Source organism: Populus alba, chromosome 10 (assembly GCF_005239225.2).
Source record: "Populus alba chromosome 10, ASM523922v2, whole genome shotgun sequence".
Taxonomy (NCBI): domain Eukaryota; kingdom Viridiplantae; phylum Streptophyta; class Magnoliopsida; order Malpighiales; family Salicaceae; genus Populus; species Populus alba.
Genome location: NC_133293.1, coordinates 13,279,078 through 13,296,958, shown reverse-complemented (window position 1 = coordinate 13,296,958; position 17,881 = coordinate 13,279,078). Strand labels below are relative to the sequence as shown.

Here is a 17,881-nt window from a genome sequence, read left to right as displayed (position 1 = left end):
CTTTTCATTCATCAAAATCAAAAATATCTATAATACGTATTTAAATTTTTTAATAAAAAAACATGATATCAAAATACTACAAAATAAATATTCAATTAAAAAACTTCCACAATTCATGTTGATTTATTATAATTTCATTAACTTAAATTCTTTAACTAATTGAAATATTATATAGATCTTATAAACTTGCCCGGACGAGTCTGAACAAAGATGGGAACTGGCATGTTGAAGCAAATGCTTGCGCTCGATTAGGGATGAATCTACTTTCCAGTTCTTTTCTATTTTTCAGTTCATAAACTAGATGTCTTGGGGTTCCTACTAAGAAACAGAATCTGAAGCTGCTTGCGCTCGATTAGGGATGAATCTACTTCGAAATCTTTGCTTCACTGTTCTGCTATAAGTTGGTAGCTATCAAGGTTCCGTGGTTGCTAATTAGAGGATTAGAAGTGAAATATAAGTTCTGCCTTTCCAAACACAATCAATATGTGGAAAGCAGAAGAACAAGGGCATCAAAAAAAAATATGAACCTTGATTTGAAGCCTGAATATAAACACTAGTGATTTAACCTCCAGTAATTATACGGACTCCCTTATACATAAACTCGCCAATGCTGTGCCTAGGATTTAATTTTTGGGTGTAACAAAACGACGACAAGGAGAAGGTAACGTACATTTGCTTTCAAACCAGGTATTAGCCATGCTCTCATCAGCCAACTTGAAAGTAAGCAGCATGGAGGAAGAAAACTTAAACGCTTTCATTAGGTGTAGTAGAACTACTACTGGCCCATTTAGCGGTAACAGAAACCGGTGAAGGTGGCAGACGGATGTTCTTCAATAGACCAGCCTCATCGCAATAGGGTGGTGAAGGTGGTGGCAGTGTGTTCTTCGACCTCTTGTTATCGTCATGCACTTCTTCAAGATTCTCCAAGGACTCCCCGCCTTGAATTGTTTTTAACTGCTGCAAAACATTTTCCATGGAAAGTCTTGTTTCCTTGTCTTGCTGCAAACATTGAAAAGCCAACTCTGCAACCGATGTTGTCGTTCTTTTAACTTCCTCGTCTGAATTATACCCAAGACGTGAATAAATCAGTTCGTCAGCTGCACATTTCTGAATCTTGCTTATTGCTAAGTTAGAAAGATTCTCCATGGACTCCCCGCCTTGAATTATTTTTAACTGCTGCAAGACATTTTCCATGGAAGGTCTTATTTCCTTGTCTTGCTGCAAACATTGAAAAGCCAACTCTGCAACCGATGTTGTCGTTCTTTTAACTTCTTCGTCTGAATTATACCCAAGACGTGAATCAATCAACTCATCAAATGCACATTTCTGAATCTTGCTTATTGCTAAGTTAGAAAGATTAATCTCATGCCGGTGCCTGGTTATATCAACAGCAGGCATTGATGATATGAGCTCAATCAGGACAACCCCAAAGCTATAGACATCGCTCTTATCTGTAAGTTGGTAGCTTTGGTGATATTCAGGGTCAACATAGCCTGGAGTCCCTTGTGGAACAGTCAAGACGTGAGTAACGTCTTTGGGAAACTGTTAGTTTTTAAAGAAAGAAAGGAGTATAACAGAGGCAGAAGTTTATGGATATGGAGAAGGGAGAAAGATAGAAATAGTAGATAAGGGAATACAAACTGGGAATTCAAATATTATTATGCAGCAAGCTTACATTAAATAGAAACAGAAAAAAAAACTGAAACCGAGAATTAAGCCATGAACATCAACGTGTGCCATGAACAGCAACGTGTGCCAACAAACTAACCACTTCCTAAAGACTAGGACAAACTAAAAACAGAATGAAAGCATAAAATAATTTCTGATACTTAGACATGTTGCAGTCCTAAAACAATCAACTAACACTCCTCCATGATTTAGGAGCTGCAAACTCCAAGTCTTTGCCTAAGAGGTTCAAACTTGTTTGCTGGCAAAGGTTTTGTAAAAATGTCTGCGAGCTGATCTTCAGATTTGCAATAAATGAGGCTCACTTCTCCTTCCTTCTGCACTTCCCTTAAAAAGAAAAATTTGATCTTGAAATGCTTGGTTTTTCCATGAAAAAACTGGATTGTGGGAGATTGCAATTGCTGCCTGATTGTCCACAAACACCTCTGTAATCATTTTGTTGCTTCAAATGTAAATCACAGAACAACTTCCTCAGCCACAAAGCTTGGTTCACTGCTGCTGTAGCAGCAATAAATTCAGCCTCGGCAGTAGACTGTGCTACAGTCTCTTGCTTCTTGGAACTCCATGAGAAAAACTCCTGATCCTAGGCTAAAACAGTACCCAGATGTACTCTTCATGTCATCCACTGATCCACCCCAATCACTGTCAGAAAATCCCAGCAACTTGAAGTTTTGACAGTACTTGAATTTTACACCAAAATCAATAGTTCCTTTGATGTATCTAATGACTCTTTTTGCAGCTTTAAGATGCACTTCACTAGCACAATGCATGTAACGAGAGAGAATGCTTACAGCAAAAAAGAATATCTAGCCTGGTTGCTGTTAGGTACATTAGGCAACCAATCATGCTTCTGAAATAGCCTTCTTCAACTTTGTCTGTGCCGTCCTCTTTACTTAAGCTCTCTTTTGGATTCATTGGAGTAGCCATTGCCTTACAGTCCTCCATATGAAACTTCTTGAGAATTTCCTTGGCATATTTCTTTTTGACAGATGAAAACTTCATTTTCTAACTGTTTGATCTCCATTCCCAGAAAGTATGCCATGAGTCCAAGGTCTGTCATTTCAAAAATTTTCATCATTTCCCTTTTGAACTCTTCAACAAGCTTGGCATTGTCACCTGTGATCAAAAGATCATCAACGTAAAGAGAGACTATAAGCAGATTGTCTCCTTTACATTTCACATAAAGAGTAGCCTCTGACAAACTTTTCTGAAATCCTAGGCTTGACAGATGCTCATCTATCTTGCTATACCATGCTCTAGGTGCTTGTTTCAAGCCATATAGAGCCTTCTTAAGCAAGTAGACCTTCTCCTCTTCACCTTGTTCCATGAATCCCTCGGGCTGTTCAACATAGATTTCCTCCTGCAAAATACCATTTAAAAAAGCAGATTTTACATCTAGTTGAAACACCTTCCACCCATTTTGAGCTGCTATAGCTAGCACAAGCCGAATAGTATCCAATCTAGCAACAGGGGCAAATGTATCCGAGTAATCAACTCCAAAGACTTGAGCATATCCCTTAACAACAAGCCTGGCTTTGTGTTTGTTGATGGAACCATCAGCATTGAGCTTGGTTCTAAACACCCATTTTACTCCAATAATCTTTCTATCCTTTGGCCTGTCAACTAGCTCCCAAGTCTTGTTCTTTTTTATCATTGACAGCTCCTCCTCCATCGCCTTCTGCCATTTTGGATCTTTAATAGCCTCTTCATAACCAGCAGGTTCACAAATGGCCACATTGCATCGCTGATAGATATCATGGAGCGGTCTTGTTCCACGAATTGGAAGATCATCTTCCAATTCTTCTTGCCACTGTTCTGATGCTTGCTCTTCTCTTGTTTTGGAGGTTAGACTTGATTTTTGCTTGCTTGTGGATGTCTCTTTTTTCTGTTCCCAATTCCATTTCTCTTCTTCATTGAAGAACACATCTCTACTGACAATTATCTTCCCTGTTTGAGGTTGATAAACCTTATATGCCTTTGAGGAAGAGCTGTACCCAACAAAGATGCCTGGTTCTGACTTTTTATCAAGTTTATCCCGCTTGACCTGTGGAATGTGAGAGAAACACAAGCAACCAAACACTCTAAGAAAATTGAGTGAAGGTTTATAGTCATACCATGCCTCAAATGGAGTTTTATCCTTCAATGCTTTGGTGGATAATCTGTTCTGTAAGAAAACAGCAGTACTGGCCGCTTCAGCCCAAAAATATTTGGGTAACTCCTTGTCATGTAGCATGCATCTGGCCATCTCCATTATGTATCTATTTCTCCTTTCACTTACTCCGTTTTGCTGCGGAGTGTAAGGAGCAGTAAGCTGGTGTTCAATGCCAGCTTCTTCACAAAACATATCAAATTCTGCTGAAGTGTACTCCTTTCCATTATCTGACCTTACAGCTTGAATTTTGCAGCCACTTTGATTTTCTACCATCTTCTTGAACTTCCAGAAGACTCCAGCTACTTCTGACTTGAATTTCAAGAAAAAAATCCAGCACATTCTTGAAAAATCATCAATAAAAGCAATGTAATATCGACTACCTGCTAATGATTCAGTTCTTTGAGGACCTGATACATCTGTGTGGATTAGCTGCAACTTGTGAGTGGCTCTCCAGGATGACTTTGGGAATGGTCTCCTATTTTGTTTACCGTATTGACAAGCATGACAATTCGGTAAGTGATCTCCAAAGGTTGGTAAGCCAACTGTGAGTTCCCTTTCCTGCATAAGTTGCATCCTTTGTAAGTGACAATGACCAAGTCGCTTGTGCCATATCTCTGTGTTGCAAGCTTTCATGGAGAATGCAGCAAGTTCTTCTTTGATAGGATCAAACGAAAAACTTTTTCCTTTCATTCTCACTTTGAGAATTTCCTCACTGTTAGCATCCAGTATGTGACAAAAACCATCTTCAAAGATCACTTTAAAGCCTTTTTCAATCAATTGGCCTACGCTCAACAAATTTTGATTAATTTCTGGTACGTAGAGAACATCAGAAATTGTCTTTGTGCCTGCAGTGCTGGTTATGGTGATTGTCCCTCTTCCTTTGACAGAGATGTGATCACCATTGCCAATTTTGACTTTAGTAATATCAGTTGGCCTCAAATATCTGAAGAGTTTCTTGTCATTGGTCATGTGGTTGGTACAACCACTGTCAATTAACCAACTTTCAGTCAAACTACTACTTGCAAAGCAGGATGCTACAAAAAGTTGATCTTCATCCTCTTGTTCTGCAACTTGGGCATCAACTTCATGCTGCTGAGCTCTTCCCTTACAAATTACTGCTTCATGTCCCATTTGATTGCATTTTGAACATTTTGCATCAGGTCTCCTCCAACATTTGAATGGAGGGTGACCTTCCTTTTTACAGTGATGGCAAGGAGGATATTTACCCTTGAAGCTTCCTTTTTTGCTGCTGTTGTTATTCAAAACAGAAGCAAAAGAATTTCCCTCTTGGCCTTTCTTCTCTTTCCTCTTGTTTCTGTAAGCTCCGTGATGTTTTGCAAATAAGGCTCCTTCAGTGTTGACCTCTTGCCTCATATGTCGTCTCTACTCTTGCGCCTGTAGGGAATTAAGTAATTCTGCCAAGGAAATTTTTGACAAATCCTTGGTATTTTCCAAGGTGGTAACTGTCGCTTCATACCTTTCAGGTACTGTGACAAGGATTTTTTCCACAATCCTTGAATCACTAAATTCAGACCCGAGTAGCCTGATTTTATTTGCAATTCCAAGAAGTCTATCTGAATACTCTTTAATTGTTTCAGATTCCTTCATTTTTTGCAACTCGAAATCCCGTATCAAATTTAAAACCTGCATTCCTCTTATCCTTTCATCTCCTGCATATTCTTCCTTCAGGTAATCCCATATAGACTTGGCTGTCTTACGGGACATTATTCTTGTAAAGATTGTTGTTGACACCGCAGCAAACAAGCATGCTTTGGCCTTTGACTTCTTCATCTTCATCTCCTTGTGAGTTTTGATCTGCGTCATGGTGGGATTGTTTGGAAGTACAGGAACATCATAGTCTTCATCCACTGCTTCCCAAAGATCCAAAGCTTCCAAATATGTCTCCATGCGTACTGCCCAAATTTGGTAGTTGTCACCATTGAACACTGGCGGAGCAATTGAGGAGAAACTTGTTTCAGCTTCCATGATACGTCAAAGTCACACACAGATCCCTTAAGAACAATAAAAGCTCTGATACCAATTTGTTAGTTTTTAAAGAAAGAAAGGAGTATAACAGAGGCAGAAGTTTATGGATATGGAGAAGGGAGAAAGATATAAATAGTAGATAAGGGAATACAAACTGGGAATTCAAATATTATTATGCAGCAAGCTTACATTAAATAGAAACAGAGAAAAAAACTGAAACCGAGAATTAAGCCATGAACATCAACGTGTGCCATGAACAGCAACGTGTGCCAACAAACTAACCACTTCCTAAAGACTAGGACAAACTAAAAACAGAATGAAAGCATAAAATAATTTCTGATACTTAGACACGTTGCAGTCCTAAAACAATCAACTAACAGAAACAACCTGGAAAGCCCAAAATCTGCAACCTTCACGCTGAAATTGTTGTCAAGGAGGATGTTGTTCGTCTTGACATCACGATGTATGATGTCAGAAGCATGAAGGTAAGCCAGAGCACTGGCTGTTTCTATTGCTATGCTCATTCGAATAGGCCAGGTCAGTGGACTGGACTTTGCTTGATCTCCATGTAGATGATCAGCAACAGTGCCATTGGGAATGTATTCATAGACAAGTAGTAGCTCACGGCTGCGTCGTGAAGAGCATCCATCAAGGCAGACGAGGTTTTTGTGGTGCAGGCGAGTAAGAATTTCAATTTCATTCATGAACTGCTTAACCCTTTTATAGTTGTGTTCATATAGGCGCTTAACTGCAACTTCCCGTCCATCTTTGAGCTTCCCTGGTTCAAAACAAACCCATTGATCAAATTGCTTGAGTTTTAGGAAAGCTTTCCTTTTCTTTTGATTAGCAGTTTTCTACTGTAGTATAGTTGATCTATCAACAGAAACTTTAAACTTTCATCTTCTTACTGTAGTAAACAGTTCCAAAACCTCCATCTCCAAGTTCCTTTTCACTATCAAAATTATTGGTGGCTTGCCCAAGTTCAGTATAAGAGAAGATGGGGATGCTGAGGTAAACACCATCTCCTTCTAGGTCTCCTTTTAAGGAGGGATCAGATGAAGAATTCATAGATAACAAGTTTGAGGAATCACGTATTTTCTTGAAGCGGCGCAGGTAAATGTAGGACAACAAAATTATCCCATGAACAGACATCCGATGCCTAAACCTGATAAAGGAGAGAATTACTTTGGATGGCAGATGATTTATACTTTGGATGGCAGATGATTTATACTTTGGATGACAGATAACCTTGCAGGAATCCATACATGCTAGAAATTATGGAGGTTGTCATGGGAACATATAAAGCAGAGAAATTTTGGATTTTGAATTACCCAATCCTAGCTTCAATCCCAGCTTGTCTTTTTCTGCAAAAAGATTTTCAAAGAAATATGATGTTATATGAGGTCGAACAATAAAATTGAAGTGATTTTCAAAGAAATATGATGTTATACAAAGGTTCAAACCTCGGAAGTTTTTTTCCAATATAGATTCACTGCTGTAGACTGAGTTCCTATCCGCTGGGCATGTTTAACGAAGGGCTCTAAAGCTAAAGCTAACTCTATACGGTTATGAAATTTTAAGAACTATTAGAGCACAAAATATAGTGAATTATGTAGGCTTGATCAATGTAGATATGCAAGTCTTTCTGCATGTGTTATGTCGTCTATACCTTCTTTTGCAATGGAACAAAGAAGTTTTGGCTCTTTAATCTGGCATTCTCCTCCTCCACGATGACAGTGCATACAGGCAGGAGATACTAGCACTTCAAGTGTGAACTTGGCATTGAGCATTGTGAATATGTCATTGTAGGTTCCAGGAAACTGTATAAGCGAATACTGAGGTTGAAGACGCGGTAAAATTTCGAATTCCTGAGTGTGGTAGATACTTAAGTTTTTGCAGGGTACATCAATTGAATCTAATTGGCTTGCATCTCTGTGAGGGTTGTAGCATTTGAACAAGGTCAGATTTGGCATAAATTGCAAGACGAGAAAAGTCAAATTGTTGAAGGTTTTGCAATCATGGGAAAATTACTGCTGCCAGAGGACTTCATCGTGAGAACTGAAATGGTACTGTGTCCATTCCAACGCCTACGAGAGGAATTTAGAATTCATACCACCTCCCTTCCCTCTCTAATTGGATCTTCTGCGTATCTTTATCACACCATCAACCATAAGAAAACCACAGTGCGAACGTGAGGTGTTGGTGAATGGGAAGTGGATTTCACCGACTTTCCAACTAGAAAGCATTTCATAAGCTAGAAAATCATTGATAGTCCACATCAAAGCCGTCCTCATAAAAAAAGTTTGTTTCCTCGATATATCATAAGTCAGAGCTCCGGAGAACCACAACTGCGCCAACTCATCAATCAACGGTCAAAGACAAACATCTATATTCCGCCCCGGGCTACCTGGACCAGGTATGACAGTAGATAAAAACATGAACTCCGGCCTCATACACATTCTCGATGGCAAGTTATAAACTGTGAGTATGACCGGTCAATAAGAATAGGGAGCAGTAAATGACCCAAATGGGTTGAATCCATCTGTATACAACCCAAGACGCACATTCCTTTATTCAGCTGAAAAGTGAGGATGCACACTATTAAAGAGTTTCCACACTTCGCCGTCAGAAGGATGCACCGTCACACCATCAACCGCATCATATGCTTGGTGCCATGTCATGTGATCAGTAATCCTTAGTGACATGAATAACCTCTGCAGTCTAGGTGTGATCGAGAAGTATCTAAGTTTTTTATATGCCACTAGAGTCTTTCCCCTACTAGTTCTGGGTTTGTAACGGGAATGCCTACATGTCATGCACTCTATCATCTCAGCATTTTCAATGTAGTATAACATGCAGAAGTTAGGACACGTGTTAATTTTTTGGTATCATAAACTGAGGGGTGTCGCACTCGACATCGCGGCAGCCTTAAAAAATTTAAAAATCTTTGAAAAGAACGGATTTTTGGCATCCTGTTCTTTGATGGGGAATGATCTTGTTTAAGAAGTCGCCACCTAGTATTATGGTCACTAGAAACCCTAACTGGTCAACAAAGATTCTATGGTCAACCCTTAAACGTCCTGCCTGAGGCAGGCTGCATTGCTAGTTTTATCTTAAATTGCTAAATGTTTATTAGTTTACGATATGATAATTTGCTTATAATATTCCCGACTCTGGCGCCAGTTAATATTAAACTACGGATACTTCCAACTCTGGCGTTGGTAAATATCACGTAGCTATAAAATAAATTAGATCAAATATTTTTTTTATTCCCGACTCTAGTGCCAATAAATAAATAAACAAAAATAAATTTATTTTTTTTACGCATGCACATATTTTTTTTATTTTTTTTCTAGCTAAATAAAATAAAATATAACGAATAAAAATAATATAAATTTAAACCGGTATTTTTAATGCTGACTCTGGCGTCAGTGAATAAACCAATAAATTTACATTATTTTTTATTCATCTAAATAAAATAAAATACAACAAATAAAAATAATATAAATTTAAACCGGTATTTTATTCCTGACTTTGGCGTTAGTGAATAAATCAATAAATTTACATTTTTTTATCCATACATACATATTTTTTTATTTTTTATTTTTCTGCTTTTTTTATTTTATTTATTTTTTGAACTGGGTTAGGCCCGGCCCGGCCCGGCATAATTTTTTGGGGCTAGGCCAAGCAACGGCGACGTTTTCAAGCAACCCGTGAACATTTTCAATTTGACCCCTGAACTTTGGAAATTTTGCAATTGGACCCCTAAGTAAATAAAAATTTCTTTTAATTTTGCCCTTTTTGGATAAATTTCAATTAAGTCTCTGAATTTATTTAATTAATTAAATCAAAGTTTTAATTAAGTCCACAAACTTATTAATTCTTCTAATTTCATTAATTAAAACTAATCCAAAACTTTAAGTAAATTTTCAAACTTATTAATTCTTCAATTTCTGAAGAATTTATTCTCAAATCTGATAATTTTATCCCTAAACTTCAAAATTTATTATCTTAACCCCATGTCAACTATATTTAATTTTTATTATTTGTTCAAAAATTTAGTTATGACAGTTTCCCCCTCTTTATAATATTTATTATACAAAGATATTAGAAAATTTCATTTTCTTTTAGCTTTGTGTAGTAAATTTATAAAGAAAAGTAGATACAGAAAGAACTTTTGCTTCTCTTTTTTTTTTTCTTTTCTTTTTTTTTTTAAAAAAAAAAAAAAAAACGAGTGCTCGAAGGCGCGCTCGAATGGAGGTAGGATAGAAAATGCACTACCTTTGATGGTTGAGGGCTCGAAGGCGCGCTCGAAAATAAATAAGACTAGGGCTCGAAGGCGCGCTCGAATGGAGGTAGGATAGAAAATGCACTACCTTTGATAGTCGAGGGCTCGAAGGCACGCTCGAAAATAAATAAGATGAGGGCTCGAAGGCGCGCTCGAATGAAGGTAGGATAGAAAATGCGCTACCTTTGATGGTCGAGGGCTCGAAGACGCGCTTGAAAATAAATAAGACGAGGGCTCGAAGGCGCGCTTGAATGGAGGTAGGATAGAAAATGCACTACCTTTGATAGTCGAGGGCTCGAAGGCGCAATATTTTAATTTTTTATTATTTGTTCAAAATTTTTGGTTATGACAAGGGGTTTCATCATGGACTTCGCAACATAGAAGTTCTTTTTCAGCATGTTCCCTTCAGGTAAAATGTTTCTCGCCCATTCAATAATTTTGTCATACCCAGCCTCACTCAACCTGTGATCTGACTTGATGGTGAACACCTGTGCCACGGCTGATAATTTACTATGGTTTGTGTAGCTATCCCATAATGGTTCGTCAGAATCTTTCAACAAATCAAAAAACCTAGCTGCATCTGCATTAGGTTCTTCTTCTATGATTGAACATTGACTGACATTATCTTGATTCATTCTCATTGCATCCATTCCCTTCATGTAAGGATTAATGTTGTCATTTGCCGCTTCATGCACGTTGTTAGCACTAGAAGTTGACCCAACCACCGTTTCTCCCATTCTCCTTTTACTAACAAATACTTCTTCATGTGCATACCAACACTGATAATTCTCCATAAACCCTTTGTGTAGAAGATGCATCATTACAACATCTGGATGTAGATACTTTTTATTTTGACACTTCCTGCATGGACACCTAATACTGTCTCCAATAAAATTTCTGGGAATAGATATTGCAAAATTAATAAAACCCTGAACCCCATTACAATAATCCATCCTCCGCAATCCTTGGGGTGAATTTGATACATCCATGAACGATCATCCATGACTTATATCAAACCTCTATAAAATTATGATGACATCATGTATTAATTAACTAAGTTAGGTAAATAAACTTGCAAAAATATTACTTTACCTCGATATTATCCAGCAAACCAATCACAACTTCTCATAAATATTAAATATTCATTATCATTTATCAACGTCCATACAAATTAATATATATAAATTTACAAAAATTACCACACCGCAATACCATTGATAAAAACTTTAAAATGGACCATTAAGCAAGCTATTAATTATTTCAAAATAGAACATGTAATTCGGTAATTCCATAAGGTTTTAACAATTTATAAATAAATACAATCTTATAAAATCTAAAACAAACCATAACAAGTACAAAATTATGCATTCATATACTACAAGTTTGTTTGAGAAATAACAATAAAACATGTACATCTATTAACAAAATACATATACTAAAAAAAAAACAATAAAATTGACATTTAAATGTTAAAATTTAAAAAGATAGAATTACTTACAACAATTGATAAAATTCGGCAGCAAATCAGAACACGGATGTTGTGACCACAAAACTTTAAGAAATATAACTTGTTGTGCTGAGATGAGGGAGATTTTTGTTTAGGGGCTGGTTGTTTACAGATGGGGGAGAGTTGGGATTAGGAAGAAGAATGAGAAATAGAGGAGGATAGGGTCGGCAGACAGGGAATTATATTAACTTTTTCCGATGGTTTCACCGACAGATTATTCCATCGGTGAGTCCATCGGCTATTCTGACGGAAAAATCAACACGTCACCGTACGGATCCGCCATTTCAAATCTGTCAGTGATTCCATCGGTATTTTTAACAGTGCATTGGTCACGTCATTGTATGGGCCTGCCGTTTTGAATCCATCGGTGATTTCGTTGAAAAAAACCACCTCGCCAAAACCTCCATGTTAACGAGCCGCCTTTTTTTTATTCTGAACTTTTCATCTGCCATTCAGTCGGTAAATACCGACGGATGGTGTCCGTCAGTAGTTACCGATTGAAGTACGGACGGAAAAAGTTTCATTGATAATTTTGATCTCAAATTATCGATAAAAATATTATATCAATAAATTTGTTGCTATTAAATGAATTTCTAGTAGTGTAGGGAAGATAAGAAAATTGGTGAGAGAGAAATGACACATTAAGCGTCCACGGAAAGCTCAAACGTGGAGGAGGGATCATAGAGGCAGAGGTGTAATTCATGGGTCAATAGTCATCGCTAAAGTTATATATATATATATATATATATATATATAGTGGCCATGAGTCCCAAAGGTGATGTCTCAATTACTTCCATTCCATGGGCAATCACCGTGGGGGACCCAAAGAAAACCCTTTTCTACAAGGAAATCAATTTGGTGCATAGTGATAACTAGACAGGTGGGGGCCCTATACCACAGGATAGCTCAATTTTATTTATTTTTTTACGTTACAAAAAATGTTAAGATAATGCAAGCCTTTTTAAAAAGCAGAATTTTTGTTACTAGAGTAATTGACTCGTTTGGAAAAGATTGATATAAATACTATAATTCTAATTAAAATAAGAAATTAAGCTTATAATTTATTAAATAAAATACCTAATAATAATTAAATGAAACACAACAAATAAAATCTAATTAATAAAATTCAACTAAAAATTCAAATAAATTAAATCAAAATATAAATTAAAGTCCAATCTCTTAAATAGTTTGGACTATTCTTCGTCTATGATTATACAAAATATGTCAGTTATATTGTTGTCATTTCTTTTTTTTGATACCATTTTGATATTTAAAATCGTTTCCGAGTACACAATTAAGAAAACAAAAGATTTATTATTAGATTTATAATAGTAAGCATCAGTCGTACACCATGAGTTAGGTATTAAGATTCAAAATGTCACCACCCCTAAAGGACCACTTAACAGAAAAAACTAGGTGTTCTAGTGAAGTTATTATGTATCTGGACATAGATTATTATTTATTGAAACACTATAATGATGTATTTGCCTTTCTACCATTAAAAACTTTAAAACTAGTAATCGAGGGGATCTCATCTTTTCATTAGGATTAATTTGTCATCATTAAATTGATTAGTAAATCGATCTTTTATATTTTTTTAACAGTCAAATGACTCAAAGGCTATAAAAAAAAATGTTAAACTATCTTTCAGGAGTTTATTCATATTTTTATTATTTTTAAGCGTAATAAAATGATTAATATATCTTTCTATGATTAGTTTAGTGTTCTTGCCTGTAGTGAGGTCTCTTTGGTCCCACTCTCGCAACACATGCAGTTTTTCATCCATGCAACACGCTGTTATTGAGTGGGTAATTTGACAGGCAAGACTTGGTGAAAAAGACTGAAGAAAGGATGGAGATGCCTACCACACAAAAATTAAATGCTTTGAGGAATTTTTGCATTTGAAAAAAAAATACAGTGAATTTCTTGTGAGAACTGCTGATTTTCTTCTAGTAATTTCCTAAATCTTTTTATTGGAGCATTATAGCAAGGAACGAGTTAATTTGGCAGATCAAGCATACATTCAGCCAACAAAAAGACAACTTGGTGGATTTTTCAGTCCAGGAAGTTTCTGTTGAAAGTTAAGCTGGTTACGTGGTTTTAAAGCTTCAGATGCTAATCCTGAAGCTATAACGTGAAGAAGGAAGTAAAGGAAGAAGATTTTGTTGAAGTCAGTTAAAACGGTTGAAACAATTAAAGCAGTTAAAAGTTGTTATTTCTGTTTTCAATTCTGTTATAACTAATTCCTGCATGTGTACAAATCTTAGCCATCAATTGATGAATGGTTGAGATGAACTGATTATGTAACGTGTATAAAAGCAGGATTCCTGCATCAGAATCAGAATAAGAAAAAAAATACAAATTCTTCTTCTTCTCTTCTTCTCAAAAATACAGACCTCTGCCACAAACTTTTCTTCTTAAAAGCTCAAATTGAACATGGTATCAGAGCTTCTTTGATTCATGAGAGGGGCGTGAACTGTGAAAACAGATTGATTAAAACTGTTTATTCTTAAACAATGGTTGGATCAAGCTCTGGTGGAGGAGATCTAAGAACTCCACAGTTCAATGGCACAAATTACGATTTTTGGGCTGTAAAAATGGAGACAATCCTCATAGCATTTGATCTATGGGACGTAATAGAAGTTGAAGCAAAATCTCATCAAACATCTGAGATTGCAACTGGATCAGGCGATGAAGAGAGTGAAGCTGAGATTTCTTCACTGCAAACATCCACTATCTCCAGAGAAAACAAAATCAAGAATGCTAAGGCATTAAGCCTCATACAAGGAGCATTAACAGACGATCTTTTTCCACGAATAAGAAACGAGAAGACTGCAAAAGGAGCTTGGGATATTCTAAGCAGAGAATTTAGAGGAGATAAAAAGGTTAGAGCAGTGAAACTTCAAGGAGTGAGAGCAGACTTTGAATATTTGAGAATGTCAGAAAGTGAAAGCTTAGATGGTTATTTAGCTAAATTCTTTGCAATTGTAAACAACCTAAAACCATTAGGTGAAGATGTTTCAGAAAACAGAATTGTGCAGAAACTATTAATGAGTCTAAGCAGAAGATATAAGTCCATTGTGTCAATCATTGAAGAGACACGAGATCTTGAAGTTCTAAGAGCAGAAGAAGTCATTGCTTCTGTTAAGGTATATGATAAGAGGGAAGATCTGCATGATGAAAGGGATAAGCTAAGAGGAACAGAAAAAGCCTTTAGCAATTTAAAAGTTGGAAACAATCAAGGATACAATTCTCACAAGAGTTTCCAAGGCAGACCTACTCAAAAGTGGCAACCACAAGACAGGAGGGGATCAAATTGGATTCCAAACAGAACTCTGAATAACTACAGCAATTCAAGCTGGAATAACACTATTGGAGGGAGCAGTCAAGCTGGAGAAAAACCACAGTGTCAAGTCTGTCAGAAACATCATTTTGGATTGTGCAGGCACAAAGGAAAACCAAGATGTGGAAAATGCAATCGTTTTGGCCATATTGCAAAAGATTGTGATAGTTACAGTAACAAGCAATTAACCAACTATGCAAAGGAAGAAGGAGTAACCACAGGAACCATGTTCTATGCTTGTCATTCTGCAAGTCTGCAAGATAGTAATATATGGTTCGTGGACAGTGCATGCAGCAACCATATGACATCTCAAGAATCTGAACTGATCAACCTTGATAGATCAGTAACATGCAAAGTCAAGATGGGCTCAGGAGACCTTGTGCAAGCTACTGGAAAAGGTACATTGGTTGTGAAGACTCAGCATGGAAAAAGATACATACAAGAGGTGCTGCTTGTTCCAGGATTGGATGAAAACCTCTTGAGTATGGGTCAGATGATGGAGCATGGCTATTATATCTTGTTTGGAGGAAACAAAGCAGTGATATTTGATGATGAAAGCCTCAACAATATTGTAGCAAAAGTGATCATGGGAGGAAATCGTTGCTTTCCCCTTTCACTTGAGTCCATGACACCTACAGCAAGGAAAGCATCAGTGATTGAAGATTCCTGGATCTGGCATAGAAGACTGGGACATTTGAACTTTGCTAGCATGAAAAAGATGCAACAAAAGGAGATGGTGTGTGGACTTCCAGTATTGACAGAAGTGGAAAGTGTGTGTGCAGGTTGTGCTTCAGGAAAGCATCACAGGGAGAAATTTAACAAAGAACAAACGTGGAGAGCAAGCTATCCACTGGAATTGATCCACACTGATCTGTGTGGACCAATGCAGAATGATTCTGTGGGAGGAAACAGATACTTCATCACATTCATTGATGATTATTCAAGAATGTGTTGGGTATACTTTCTCAGAAACAAATCAAATGCACTCAATATATTCACAAAATTCAAAGCATTTGTTGAGCTGCAAAGTGGATACAAATTGAAGAAGTTGAGAAGTGACAGAGGTGGTGAATATACTTCAACCGAGTTTCAAGAATTCTGTGTAAAACAAGGAATGGAGAGGCAGCTGACAATTGCACATTCTCCTCAACAAAATGGAGTTGCAGAGAGGAAAAACAGGACAATCTGTGAGATGGCAAGGTCCATGTTGATGGAGAAAGAAATACCAGTGAGATTCTGGGCAGAAGCTGTAAGTACAGCTGTTTATCTTCAGAACAGATGCTATACAACATCAGTTATGGGAAAAACACCATTTGAAGCCTTTACAGGGAGAAAGCCAGGAGTCAAGCACCTGAAAGTGTTCGGGTGTTTATGCTACACACATATCTCATCATCTCTAAGGCAGAAATGGGATAGCAAAGCTGCAAAAGGAGTATTTGTTGGATATAGAAGCTGTGAAAAGGGATATAGAGTGTATGATCTAAAATCTGAGAAGATTATACTTTCAAGAAGTGTGATTTTCAATGAGAATGAGTCATGGGATTGGGGAAGAAGTCAGATGAATCAAATGCAAATGCCTCTCAATCTTGAGGGAGATGAAGCTGAAGATGAAAATCCTGAAGGACATTCTGCTGAAATTCAACAAGATACTCACAGTGATCACAATCAACAATCAACACCTAGTTCTACTCCAGTAAAGTTGAAATCCTTGGAAGATATATATGCAAGGTGCCATATGTGCATCATAGAACCTGAGAATTATCTAGAAGCAGCTGGTGATAAAGCCTGGCAGGAGGCTATGAAGGAAGAACTGGAAATGATAGAGAAGAACAACACCTGGAATTGGTGGAGAGACCGACTAACAAACCTGTTATAGGAGTGAAATGGGTGTACAAAACCAAGCTTCATCTTGATGGATCAGTTCAGAAACACAAAGCTCGACTTGTAGCAAAGGGTTATGCACAGAAATCTGGAATTAACTACAATGAAACCTTTGCACCAGTAGCAAGGTTAGACACAATCCGAACTCTCATTGCACTTGTAGCACAAAAGGGATGGAAGTTGTTCCAGTTGGATGTTAAATTAGCATTCCTAAATGGAGTGCTTGAAGAAGATGTATATGTAGAACAGCCTGAGGGATTTGAAGTGAAGAATGCAGGACACAAAATCTACAAACTCAGGAAGGCTTTATATGGATTAAAGCAGGCACCAAGGGCTTGGTACAGTGAGATTGATGCTTATCTCTCCATGTGTAAATTCAAAAGGAGTACAAGTGAAGCTACTCTATATACAAGGTCAGATCGTGAAGGTAATTTGATCATTGTTTCAATTTATGTTGATGACATTATATACACTGGCAGTAGTGAGAAGATGTTGTGTGAGTTCAAAAGGGAAATGATGCAGAGATATGAGATGACTGATCTTGGAATGCTTCATCATTTTCTTGGCATGGGAATATTACAAATTGATCAAGGAGTATTCATTCATCAAAGCAAGTATGCCAAATCCCTGCTTAGCAAGTTTGGTCTTGAGGACTGCAAACCAGTAACTATACCTTTGGCCACTGGTGAGAAACTGAAGAAGGCAGATGGAAGTGAATTGGCTGATGAAGGTCTTTACAGGAAAATAGTAGGCAGTTTACTATATTTAACTGCAACAAGACCTGATTTGATGTATGCAACCAGTTTGTTGTCACGGTTCATGAATGGACCTACTAAAATTCATATGGGAGCTGCAAAAAGAGTTCTAAGATATGTGCAAGGAACTCTGAGCTATGGGATCGAATATGTTAGAAATCAGTCAGCAACACTTATTGGATTCTGTGATGCAGATTGGGCAGGAAGTAAAGATGACAGCAGGAGCACCTCTGGGTATGCATTCAGTTTTGGAAGTGGAGCATTCTCCTGATCTGTAAAGCAG

General features: G+C 37.2%; 1 protein-coding gene across 1 annotated transcript; it reads right to left on the bottom strand.

Annotated features, from left to right (window-relative positions):
• Window positions 1–360: 360 nt before the first annotated feature.
• On the bottom strand, window positions 361–6,907 carry LOC118045410 (LEAF RUST 10 DISEASE-RESISTANCE LOCUS RECEPTOR-LIKE PROTEIN KINASE-like 1.1). The gene is made up of 3 exons (XM_073411761.1): window positions 6,733–6,907; window positions 6,199–6,602; window positions 361–1,542 (listed from the first exon to the last, which is right to left on the bottom strand). The coding sequence occupies exons 1-3, from the start codon at window positions 6,890–6,892 to the stop codon at window positions 745–747; spliced, it is 1,362 nt and encodes a 453-aa protein (XP_073267862.1). The 5' UTR covers window positions 6,893–6,907; the 3' UTR covers window positions 361–744.
• Between the last annotated feature and the right edge of the window lie 10,974 nt (window positions 6,908–17,881).